At 42.2% G+C, this 13,519-nt stretch overlaps 1 protein-coding gene across 1 annotated transcript; it reads right to left on the bottom strand.

Annotated features, from left to right (window-relative positions):
* Positions 1-8,956: 8,956 nt before the first annotated feature.
* On the bottom strand, positions 8,957-13,040 carry PNRC1 (proline rich nuclear receptor coactivator 1). The gene is made up of 2 exons (XM_020877240.2): positions 12,326-13,040; positions 8,957-10,037 (listed from the first exon to the last, which is right to left on the bottom strand). The coding sequence occupies exons 1-2, from the start codon at positions 12,869-12,871 to the stop codon at positions 9,594-9,596; spliced, it is 990 nt and encodes a 329-aa protein (XP_020732899.2). The 5' UTR covers positions 12,872-13,040; the 3' UTR covers positions 8,957-9,593.
* Positions 13,041-13,519: the final 479 nt, after the last annotated feature.

Genomic DNA, 13,519 nt, shown 5'->3' on the forward strand with positions numbered 1-13,519 from the left:
CACATGTTTATTACTGTTTGATCTTATGTATTGCAGCTTGTATAGGATGAGTAGTTTCTCAGAAAAAGTATCACTGAAACAAGCAAAGTTACAGCTTCCTGAATCCTAAGAACTATATGCTTTTTAGAAATGGATGTAGATGTAGATTGAGGAAACCCAGGATTCTTTGCTATAAGCAGCTGTTTCCTAAAGAAACAACTATAAGTTTTCTTAGCGTACTCCTGATAAGTAGTCTTAAAATGCTGTTACATTGACTTATTTCAACAGAAATCTCAATATAAAACAGTCTTCCAGGCTCAAGTGATAGCCTGTTTCAGTAGTAAGAAGAAAAAATGCATGATTTTTTTGTGAGGCAAAACTAAAAACCATTCCTATTTGTGAGGCAGTATCCGCTTTGTTGCAATACTTTACACCTTGAGGAAAAGTACCCGTCCTAAGCTGTATAATCGGTTGAGTGTTTCAGGGCATTTTTACATTTTAAAATGAGGAGGAGTGTTACTTAAATTTGTTTTAACACTGAAACATAATTTCACAAGAACCTTAAGGAAAAGTACTTACATTCATCACTGTCAGTAAACCATAAAATTTTGACCTTAAAATGTTCAATGTAGCTGAATTAGAAATACTCAGGCTCTAGTTTTGTTAAGATATTCATTATAATTTTTAATGTGTATATTAAGTCTAACCATTTTTTGTATTGTTTTATACTTTATAATTCATTCCCTAGTCTGGTCATATAATCTGTGTGGGTTTTTTTTTTTTAATGCCAGTTAAAAACATGGATAATAAAATTTTATTCTACAGTATCTCATACATGAAAAGCACTTGTATAAGGTTCTCTTAGCTGGTTGTCAGTAGTCAAGTATAACTAATACTCAAAGAGGTTTTGGTGACCACATTTTTGTCCATCACCTGTTAGCTACTTTGGACTAAAATGTATGGTTTTACATGAGTATCTATCATGGAAAGTGGAACTACACCTGAAGAATAAATTTAAATGCTTTCAACTTCTCATTAGTTCCAAGGATGTTAATTCAGCATTAAAGATTTTAAAGAGTGGGAGCCAGAGGGTTGCACGCTGCTTTGTGCGTCTCCTTTCTGGTCACCTCAGTGCTAACCAGCCCTCTAGCCAGCCCCTTCTTCTCCTTTGGGGATCTCATACAAACAGGTATTTCCTCACACTGCTTGAAGTGCAGGTTATCCCGCTGTAGATCATTCTTTAGCTTTCCTCGCAAACCACGGGCAGCAATGATAAATGCCCTGCGGAATCTCTGTAATCTCCACCTACCTCCTCCTCCAACTTTAGTTCCAAGCTTTAAAATTTATTTCAACATTAACATTAGATAACAGTTGTCATATTTGCCCAGTAAGCCATTGCTTAAATACATTATCATTCCTCTAATTTTTCAGGTATTTACAATGACTTTGGTATTTCAGTCATTGACTAGAGTTGTGTTATTGTAGAAGTTACGACCAACTAAGAGTTGAAAAGTGCAAAGAAAAAGCATCCAGTTTACAGCCTCAAAAGATTGACTGTTTAGTGCTTCATATTTAATGTAAACGAATTTTTGGAATTGTTGGCAAATACTCAATTTGTGTATAATGTAGGAGTAATGTGGTTTAATCGCTAAATCGACCCATGAACTGTGCCTGCCAGACTCCTCTGTCCATGGGGTTTCCCAGGCAGGAATACTGGAGTGCATTGCCATTTTCTTCTCCAGGGGATGTTCTCGACCCAGAGATTAAACCCAGGTCTCCTGCATTGTAGGCGGAGTCTTTCCTGACTCAGCCACCAGGGAAGCCACTGGGATAGTCATATAATTTTTAACGTGTATAAGCAGCCTTCATTTCCCCCAGTTCTGTTAACATTTTGTTGTAGAACTCTTCAGTAAGGTAATCTTACAATGAATACCCATATAATCATTAATTAAGTAGAGTCTACAGTTGAACAGTAAATTATGCTTGCTTCATCACATACTTTCCTCAAGTTATTTTAACATTTAGTAAGTTTTTGAAAATTGGAATGTTCATAAGTGGGCTTTTCCAGTTAGCAAAAGAGTGATCAAAAAATCTTGATTATCTTTTATAAACATAATCCTGTTTTCTTGGTTTTAAAATTCAGGGTGTAGTTTCAAAGGTCAGATGATTTACAGTAACCTAAGAAACACACAAATAGAGACTGGACTGAGCACAGTGACTAGGACCCTTGGAAGGCTGACTGGAAAGGGAAGTCTAGCCTTTGATAGTCCTTTTGTTCTATTAATGTGAGAGCCTTGTTCTATTAATGTGGTCACTTGAAGGGTAATTTCAACGTTGAAAGGGACTGTTGACAGCCCTCATTTTATAGCAAGAAGATCTCCCAAATTGTAGATCTCTCCCAAGATAGGGAGATAGGAAGAGCCAAAGGCCTCTGGCTCCATACTGCCAAGCAGAGTGAAATAAAGATCTTCCCGTTTAAAGATCTTACTGTTTGAAGGCAGTTTGAGTTCAATGAAATCAAACATTTCCATGTCAGAAATAATCAAAAAATCACCAGAATGTGTTCATCCTGCCATCTTCTCAAGATTCTAGACTGGTTTGTAATTCGGCTTTGACAACTAATCAGGTTAATTTCTAATCTTAGAACAAAGGAACTATCTGTAATAATTTAGGAGTAGCTTGAAGGATCCCATGGACAGAGGAGCCTGGCAGGCTACAGTTCAAAGGGTCACAGAGACAGACACAACTCGGCACACAGCACATGTATGTGCGGGGTAGCTGATAAAGAATCTGCCTGCAGTGCAGGAGACCTGGGTTGGGAACATCCCCTGGAGAAGGGAAAGGCTACCCACTCCAGTATTCTGGCCTGGAGAATTCCATGGACTGTGTGGTCCTTGGGGTCACAAAGAGTCGGACACGACTGAGCGACTTTCACTTTATCTGGTGGCTCAGTGGTAAAGAGTCTGCTTGCCAAGCAGGAGATGTGGGTTCAATTCCTGGGTTGGGAAGATCCCCCCGGGGAAGGAAATGGCAATCCACTCCAGTATTCTTGACTGAGAAACCCCATGGGTAGAAAAACCTGGTGGGCTACAGTCCATGGGGTCCCAGAGAGTCCCAACACGACTTAATGACTAAACAACAAACTACGTTAGAAAATGAATTCTAAGACCTTGACAATGAACCCTTAGTAAGTGTAACACCTATAAATCTTAAATTGTGATTCACAAGCTTAGTTTTGGCAAATACAGTTCTGGGGTGTTGGGAATATTACTCATACTTGTTAGCATATTCAATTTAGAACTCCCAAGAAAACTGCAAAGGATATGAAAAGTAATCTGAAAACTGTCAGAGTAAAACATCTAATCCAAGAGATTTAAAGAAAAAGTTTAATTCAGGCATAAAATAGATTATACCTAACTCTTAAAACTTCATCCCATACCTTCAGAGGATCCTAAAATTACCAAGAAAGTTTCCTTCAAAGATTAATTTATGTTTATAAAAAGCAGTCTATAAAATGTACTCTGAAATTCCCTTTCAGATACAAAAACAAGTGACCTCCTGAATTACACACAGTGTGTGCTTACAACAATTCATTTCATAACAGACATACTGTTTCCCTATTTGGAAACTTTTGAAAGATTTATGGATTCAGGAGAGGAATAAAGTACACAAAAAAAATTTGGAGGAGTTACCTCAGGGCTAGTAGAGCAGGCTTGTGATTTCTACATGTTTTCATTCAGCAGTGCCCTTCAAAATTATGAATATAGAGGAAGATGATGAGACTGTCAGCCTTTCATGCCCACGTGTAAGAACATCTTGACTCCCTCAGCCTGAAACGGGTATCCACAGCATAGAGGGCATGGGAGTCCAGGGCTTCCCCCCTCCGATAAAGAAAAAAAAATTTAGCAATAAAATGGGATGGTCATTAGAAAGGGTAAGATTTACAAAAAACTTTAGTATTATAAAAGATCAGTTTTACCCAGTTTGAAATTCAGAAAAGGGAAAGAAACTGTTCCTCCTTTTCAGCTACCGGCCCCCTGCTGTCGGTTTTGAATCCAGAATTTAGTATTGAACCATTACTAACAGACTTTTACAGGTCAGTAGTAACTAACCATCATTTAATACTGTTTCAGAGGAAATACTTTAAAGCATTTACTATCATAGATGAAGTCTGGAGTCTATAGGAGGCAGAAAGGGTGAGGTCAGGAGTACTGGTAAAGGTGCTAACCTAAGGAGGGGAAAAAGAGAAAATACAGGAAGACAATACTTGTTTCATATTCATGTTGTAATTAGTGTTTTTGTGCAGTTACCACGGCTGTGCCTCTTGGCCTGACCCGACCTTACTTGCTGTATATTTCCCCTTGGATATCCTGCACAGATCTCAAAGTTCAACATGCAGATCGAAATCACCTTCCTCCACAATTCCAGCCCCTTCCAGAGGTCCTTAATTGCTGGCTTTATCTTCCTAATGGCTTGATTTTAAATTAAATCTTTTTCTTATGCTTCATTCAGTTTCCCATTCTGAGTTCTACCTCCAAAACATCTCCCAAATAAGTCCATGCCTCAGCATAACCTCTGATAATGTCCTTTAGGCTTTTTTTTAAAACTACTGAATCTCAAGTGGCTTTCGTGTCCAAGCTTTCCCTTTCCAAACTATACTCCACTTTCATATTTTCTTTTAGAATCTTATTACCTTGTTCATAAACCTCTGATGACTGTCATGCTTATAAAGTTGAAACTCTTAAACATGGAATTTAAAGCCCCTCATGTTATTACCCCAATACACCATTCAAGACTGAATTTTCTGACTCTGCACTTCTCAAGCTACTGAGTAGTCCACATCTTTTCATAGAAGACTGCTAAAACTTTTGCCTCTGACAGTTATATATATGCATGTCATATACTATTTTAAGGCCCCACACAATGCTCCTTCCAGAGCGTCTGATTCCCAAGGAGATGATCCCTACTCCCTACAGCAACCACCTGCTGGAAGACACAGTGACTTGACTTGTTTTACGACATTCGGTAGGGTGCAGGGTGAAGGGAACGCAGCTTGTATTTTAGTTACGGTGGCCATTTCTTCCTCACCCACCTATGCTGTTAACTTTTAGTTTTGCCAGTTACCCTTGTACAGTTGACCCCTGAGCAACTCAGGTTGGGTGCAGTTGAAGGAAACATGCATATAAATTATAGTCTGTTATCTGTGATTCCTCCATACCCAAGGTTCCACATCCTGGGATTTAGCCAACTGCAGATCATGAAGTACTTAATATTTTAAAAATACGTGTGTAAAGTGGACCTGCTCAGTTTGAACCTGTGTTGTCCAAGGGTTAGCTATCTCTTGAACATACTTCACTCTTAATTCCCCTCACTCCAAACAGTAGACATGCGGCTCAAAAATTACACAAAACAGGTATTTCAAACAAAGAGGGGAGCAGTGGTTGAAGTTTTTATCCAAGACAAGGACTCTCTATTAGTTTCATTGTTAGGATTTTTATTATACTAAGAATGCACATACGCACATAAATGAGCCATCTGGTGGAATCATAGGTCTGAGAGACTTCAGAACTCCTGTAGGCCAATTAGTGGTAATATTTACAACATACTATTTTAAAAAGCTAAACCTGGTGACTTAACAATTGGGGGAATTTTTAACTATGGGCTTCACTCCTAAAATGAATTTCCCATCTGTAAAGAAGACATCTGCATTTATGTGAGCGGGAACGAAGACTCATACAAAAATGCCAGTATCACACAGAAGTCCCTTCGCATTTTCCTTTCTAGAACTGATTGCTTAATGGAGAAAGTGTCTGTTGCTCAGCCATGTTCGCCTGCAACCCCATGGGCTGTAGCCCATCAGACTCCTCTGTGCATGGGATTTCCCAGGCAAGAGTACTGGATAGGTTGCCATTATCTCCTCCAGGGGATCTTCCAAACTCAGGGATTGAATCCTGGTCTCTCACACTGCAGGCAGATTCTTTACCATCTCAGCTACCACAGGAGCTCAGGGAAAGGGTCAGTCGCTCAGTCGTATCCCGTTCCGGCCCTGTGGACTCAACTCAAAATTAACCCACCGTCTCAATCACAAAACCAGCTTCCCCCACGAAATACTTGCCTTGCATTTTTTGGTAATCTCAAACCACTGAATATTCATGTTTCTCCCCAGCACTGCTTCTGGAGGAATCAGGAATAAATAGGGCAGAGGTTGGTGGCTTTGAGCTATGACAGCCCTATTTCTCCCCAGTGAAATGCTTTTGAGAACATGCTGGGAGCTGAAGCATCAGAGGGGTCTAGTTTATCCACCACACTCACAGTTCCTCGTAATCCTCATTTCCCTGTCGGGTGGATGCCCACCATAACCCGCTTACCAGGTCCATGCTGGGCCCTGGTGCTGAGGGGCAGAAGCACTGGGATGGGCCTGCGTTTGGTTCCTTCTCCACACCGAAAGTTGAGTCGGGGCTTTTAATGAAGGCAGGTGAAGACAGAACAAATACTATGGGATTTTAGCTAGTTTAAAAACCACACACACACACAAAACGATGTACTAGGCAAAAGAAATACAAGTGGTTTTAAGTACAGCATAACTGGATCCCATTCATTTCCCACATTTGTACTAGTTTTATAATTTGTGAAGGAACGGGGTATAGTAATGCCTAGAAACCTGAAAGCCGATTAACAGTAAAATGTAAATTACTTGATAATACATTCAGATCTTCAAATTTAGAAACTACCCTAAAGTTTGAATTTTAACTTAAAAACCACCTTTAGTTTGGAAAGAATGGCTCCCATCAATCTTTTAATATTGTAATTTGGTCTTTTATTACTTTTTCCTTTCTCATTCTGCAAGGACACGAATTACTTAGCACCAAGATTAATGCAAATAAAAGCAGCTTTCTATATTGTCACTGCATCAGTGGTATGAACTGAGTAAACTCTATCAAATTGTACAAATTTACCTAAAGACACTTCAGTATAAGATTCTAAATCACATATATGTGTTTTGCAGGGAAAGTGCCACTGCATGGAACAATTTCTTTCCACTCACATACACCTTTTACCCCTTTGCAATTTTAAACTAGGCCATTAGTTAAAATTTAGGTTTGTAGCAGAAAACTGCAGTGTACTTTATATCCCCACAAAACAAATTACAGGAACATTGGGAGGAAATGCTTCAAGAAACTCCAATAGGGGAAAAATAATTGCTGAATAATCAGGCTGCACTATGGTCTGAATTTTTATGTTGAAACCCAGCCCCCAAAGTGATAGTAACAGGAGGTAGAGACTTTGCAAGTGATTAGAATAGGACAGGAACCCTCATGAATGGGATTCATGTCCTTATAAAAGGGAGCCCAAAAAGCTCCCCCACCTGTGCCATGCGCACACACAGCTAAAGGTCACCTGCTATAAACCTCATGAAGGCTCTCTGAGCATGCTTACATGCTAACTCACTTCAGTCCTGTCCAGATTCTTTGCAACCCTATGGACTGTAGCTCACCAGGCTCCTCTATCCATGATTCTCCAGGTAAGAATACTGGAGTGGGTTGCCATGCCCTCCTCCCGGGGATCTTCCTGATCCTGGGCTGGAACCTCCATCTCCTGCATTGGCAGGCACACTTTACCACTAGCACCACCTGGGAAGCCCTAGACACCAAACCTGCTCTGCCTTGATCTAAGACTTCCCAGCCTACAGAACTGAGGAATTTTACAAGCTACCCAGTCTCTGGTATTTTGTTACAGTAGTCTGAAGAGACTATGACTGCTAAATAACTGTTTTACTGTAAAACCAAACCTATTCAACTTAAATTTGTAAACACCTTCTCACTAAATATATCTGTAGTCTACTTTCAACCACTTTTCAAACTGCAAAATTTTTTATAATTTCCTTATATCATCCCTTAAAAAATTTAACCATCTTCTTTACCAGTGTATTAACACTCCTCTCGGCTAAAAGAAAAAAAAAGTCTTTACAAGGTTGAAAGTGCACCTGTATCTTAGTTTCTCTAAATAGCTTTTTAAAAATCTAGCTATATAGATCTGTGTGTAAATTACGTGTAACTTTCTCTAAATTCATAAGAACAAGGCATGTTACAATCAGTGCCAAAGCAAAACGGCTGGATGGGTTGTTTACAAGCTGTAAATTGTTGAGATTTTGTAGTGGCAGTAACAAGTCATCATACGATCATGGCACTGCTTGTCAAGTCAACAGGATTCTAAAGTTGGGTCCTCCCTTGTGTGAACCAAAGGATCCAAGAAGTTGAAATTTATGACTCATTTCTTCCCCTCAGGATGGTAGCACCTTCTCATCTACACTATTTCATAAAATCATATATAACCTTTTAACAACTTTACATTTTTACATGTCTAAATATTGATCAATTACTCATGACCACTTTTTCCTTTGTACTGTTTGGGATAACCTTGGCTTTGTATAATGAAAAGGGAAAATTGTGTTCTAGAATTTCTTATTGGAATAGACCTTATACACTATTGAGTAGAAGTTTGAATTTTAAAGTAAAAAACACATATGCTACAGTAACTTCATGCAAGCTTCAGATTCCAAAATCTCCATCTATTATTTTAACATGCTATATTTGCTTTGATTCAAGTATCCCATTCAGTATCAATATACTGATTTTGAAAACCAGTATACTCAAAGTTTGAAAACAAAATTTGAAAACCAAACAAGTGCCATTTTCCTTCATTGTAAACGTGGTAAGTCAAATGGTACGAAACAGTTCAAAAATAAAAACATATTCTAAGCTATAAACTAAATCAGCTATACTTTTGCCCACAACCATTTCCATTTGTAAGATGGGGAATTCCTCCCCTTAGAGGTAGTAGTGTTAAATTAGACTCTCCAAATTTCAAGAGGACATACAATTAGTATAAACATTTAGCCAGTGAAATGGAAAGTTAAAATCCATCTCCTAGTTACACATTCAAACATGAAAAACAATCACACACAAAGAGTCAAGACTTAAAAGGGGGGGCCAAATTATTATTATTGTTTTAAAATTTGATTACAACCGATTTTGTTGGCATTAAAATTTTAAATCTGAACGGATATAAACCAAAAACCAGAAATTAAGTTTGGTAAAAATGGGAATAGAAGTTTTCCAGTAATTACAGATTAGAAGGCAGAAATCAATTTAGAGAAACATAGACAAACCCTATGTTTACAATGATTGTGCCACATATTTAACTTCAGTAGTGCATTAGTAAACTGTTCACATTGAGATCTTCACCTTGAGATTCAACAGCTGTTTCTTGAAAAAAATCTCAGTACCTTGTGCAAATAAATCGGTCTTATATGTGCCTTAGCACACTTAAAATTTCTCCATTGTATATATACAAAACACCTACCATTTGGGCAGGGCAAAATACATACTTTCATAACAAAACTATAATGTACCTCTCAAGTATGAACAATATACACATAATACATGGTATACAGTATTTACAAAATATAAAATATAATACAAGCTGTTTTTAATTTTTTAAACTCATCTTCTGCCCTTGTATGTTACAACAAGGCAATTTTCCATTTCTGTACCACTTCTTTTCAAGGAGTCCAGGGATTTTGGAAAAACTATGTTTTACATACATACTGAGATCTAAGTCTGAACTTTTAGGAGAGTTTTTAAGTGTACTGCCATCAACTCCCTATTTTGGTTGGAATTCTCGATGGTGGTTCCCATCCAGTGACTAGGAGGCTTTGGAAGAACACTAGGAGATGGTGGATCACTAAACTTTGCCCCAGCATAATTCTCCTTTTGGCTCACTTCAGTTAGAAATGATGATTTCTTCAAATGCTTATTTTTAATATTTTCAGTATTTTTAAAAGGCTTTTTTTCCTGCTTCTGAATTATATCAGATGAAACAGAATCCTGCCAAAAGTTATTTTCATTTCGTTTTGCAGAGGTGATCTTGGTTAGTGGTAAGTTATATTTGTTTTTCTGTCTGTTTATCTTTGGTTGTTCACACAAGGGTATACCATGAACAAGTTGGCCGTGGGGAATGGCAATTTTCTCCGATTTTCCCATCTTTGATTTTAAAACCTACAAAGACAAGGAACATAATAAAAGTGAATACAGTCTCATGATAAAAAAGCAGTCATGAACCTCACCATATATCTAATATTTTTTTTTTTAAAGTTCTCCTGGACTTTCATTCACTGTCTTGATTAAATGTGCTTGCTGCACTTAAGCAATGATGTCCAAATACGCACACATCTAATTTTACCACTGAAAATAGTTAAATCACTGTTACTAGTACACTGTATGAGCTGATTCTAAAATGCACAGTAAAAGGCCCAAGGTAACCAAGTTCATCTTTCTGGAAAGAAAAGTAATGAGCTCTCTGCCAAACAAGTATGCCAACCTCTTCCTAACAAAGGTCAGTGTTTTTACAGTCGGAGTTTTCCAAGAGAAATTTTCAAATGCTTTGGCAGATTTGAAAGAAAAACTATGTTAACAGGTACACTATCTACCTTGTAAGACAGGTACTTGAAAAAATATTTCAGAAAAATATGATTAGCAGGAGCCAGGAAATGTGAGGAGTGAGAAAATGTTTTGACAATGGTTACTAAGTATATACATTAAAAATGATCTCCCAGCTTCTGAAAATAAAATTTCAGAAACTTAAATACTAAAAAGACTATCATCCTTTCCACTTTTATACGTAATGGTAAAGGCGATTTCTGCCTGCTCCCTACTTTCTGTTTTAACAATTGCTTCAAGAACTTTATTGCCTTAATTCTAATCACTTTCCTAACTCAAGTGATCCTTATAAGAAGCGATGAGAGGATGGAAAGAGAAGATAATCTATTAGATCACTGTCCTTTCAAAACTTCTAATGTGTAGGGAAGTAGGACACAAATAGAAAGCCAGAGCACAAGGTAACATAACCAAGTCAGAAGTGGTAACGGCAAGAGAGTGCCCAGGCTTGAATACAGTTCTAGAAAAAGTCATCTTACTAGGAAACAAGTATAAAAGCTCGTTTTTACATTATCACTAATACTTCAGAAGAGCCATGGAAGTGTAAGACGCTCAGTCGTGTCCCACTCTTTGTGACCCCACGGCCTGTAGCGGACAGGCTCCTCCGTCCATGAGATTTCCCAGGCAAGAATGCTGGAGTGGGTTGCCATTCCCTTCTCCAGGGGATCTTCCCGACCCAAGGGCTGAACCCGGGTCTCCCGCACTGCAGGCGGATTCTTCACCGTCTCAGCCACCAGGGAAGCCCAAGGAATTGAAAGAAGAACCTATACAGAATTTTTAGGACTCACAGCAGGCAGATTAAATTTTTCCAAGGGCACAGCTAGATAAGCTGCAAATCTCTTAAACATTCTTTCAACAAATGGCAGTAACTTATTCTCATTATGAAAACCTTTGAAATTAAAGGAAAAATGTCTTATTTCGATGTAAATGTTACCTTAGCGACTTAATACCATCTAAGTTTTATTCAGTTTTATCTTAGTCCTTCCTTTAACAGCAACTGGGCATCATAACGTCAATTCAACTGATAACTTTTCTTTCGAAAACTTCACCCTTCTGGGCACAACACTACCTTCCACTAAGGAAGCCTGGCATAGCACACACAGTGGGGATGCGTAAACCGTCAATCCCGTTCACCTGACAAACACAGAGAATTATCGCGTCAGGGCCAACCCAACTCCACCGTCGCTCCTGCCAACTTTCGAAGTTGAAAAGTACAGCTAAGTAGGTCGGCTCGGCAAGGAGCTGCGCCCCAGTTGGACCGGCGCCCCACACCAGGCACCGCACAACTCAACAAAAAGGCAACGTAAGCGAGCGGCTGGCGGCCCACCGCGAACCCCACACAGGGAGGCGAGAGGCCGTACGCGCGTCCCGACCTGTTTTGGCGCTACCGGCGGTCGGGAAGCCGCCGGCCGGCCCGCACCGCGGGCCCCCATCGCCGCCCGCTCGCCTCCTTCATGGGCGCCGGAGCGCTCCGCACGTAGCGCGCGCTGACGTCAGCTTCCCGCGGGCCGCTTCCCTCCCCCGCCCCCCGCGCGCCCGGAACGCCGAAACCCCCTGGCACGCCGCCAGCCTTCTAAATCCGGGCTGTTGCTGGGGCGCAGCGGCTCCTCTCATTGGCCGGCTCCCCGGAGCCAATCAGCGGTGCCAGCGCAAGCCTCCCCCCTCCCCCCAGCAAGAAGGGAGCCGGCGTCACGGAAACTTCCCTCCCGAGTAAACAGCCGCCCCTCGCCCCGGCCCCCGCCCCCCTCCCCGACCCCTCGGCGCAGGGCCCCAGACTTCGGGGCCCGGCTGTGGCCGCACAGAGGCCGCAACGCCAACGGCTCCTCCTCCGCCCCCCTCGCGGCCCTTACCTCTCTTCTGAACGAGGGTTGGCCGGGCGCCGCGGGCGGCAGCGGGCCAAGTAAAGGGCTCGCTTCCTCAGTTCGGGTTGCGGTCGCAGGAGCTGGGACCCAGGCGGCGGCCTGGGCCTGGTCCGGGACTTGCTGCGCTCCGCAGTGGCCCGTCGCGGGACTCCGCCCGCCCTCCAGGCTCGGCCGGTGCTGCTGGTACTGGTGGAAGCGGCTGGGTAGCTGCCCCGACGGGCTGGTCCGCACCTTCTTCTTTCGTCGCTTCTTTGGTGCCGCCCGAGGGGTGCCCCCCGCCGCGGCGAGGCTGCAGCTGGGAAGAGGTGCCGGGGCGCGAGGCTGGGGGGTCAGGCAGGGACCGTCTCCCCCTAAGAAGTGAGGGAGGAAGAGGGTGGGAGGTAGCGCCCGGGGGTCCGGGATCCGGGGTAAAGGCGGAGGAGCAGTGGTAACCATCGGGAGGGCGCCGAAGTAACCGCGGGTGGAAAAGCCCATGGACGAAAGGCGGCCGCCTAGAACAAGCGGCTCCCGCTGTGGGACAGAAACGACGGTCATAGCGCTGAGCGGAAAAGTGGCTCAGCAGGAGCAGAAGGAGCGAGTGAGGCCACAGATCACAGGGCGGCGGCGGCGGCGGCTGCTGCTAAGAGAGCCGGAGTGAATCGCGGACCATGGCTCGGGCGGTGGCGGCGCAGCAACAAATATCCTCAGCCTCCGCTCTGAGTGTTGTTATCTGAAGCTCCGCCCTACGCCCGCCCACCTTCCTGTGAAAGCCCAATCAGGACGCAACAGGGCAGGTCACGCCCATCAGGCTCCGCCTCCACCGCCTGGAAGAGACGCACACAAACAACCCGCTGCTGCAGCCGGGCACAAAGAGCGCGCACTGCGCAGGCGCTGCCAACGGGCTGTTTCGGGAAGAGTCGGTCCCGCGAACAATGAAGTTCCGTTTCAGCCCCACCTGCCCCCAGCCCCCCATCCTGGCTCCTCCGTACTCACCCTTGCACTTTGCCCTGAAGGCATGGATGAGACAGCCAGACCTAGGCTGCTTTGGGCTTTGGGGTTGGGGGCCGGAGCCAGGGAGAAAATCTGAAAGCGTCAAGACCACTGACGCCTACTCCCCAGCCACTGACCTTGGGAAAGTATTTATTTCAAGCCCAACATAATTGCATTATTATTGTGGGCTTTTTTTTTTTTAATTTAAGATTT

This window comes from Odocoileus virginianus, chromosome 19, assembly GCF_023699985.2.
Source record: "Odocoileus virginianus isolate 20LAN1187 ecotype Illinois chromosome 19, Ovbor_1.2, whole genome shotgun sequence".
Classification (NCBI taxonomy): Eukaryota; Metazoa; Chordata; class Mammalia; order Artiodactyla; family Cervidae; genus Odocoileus; species Odocoileus virginianus.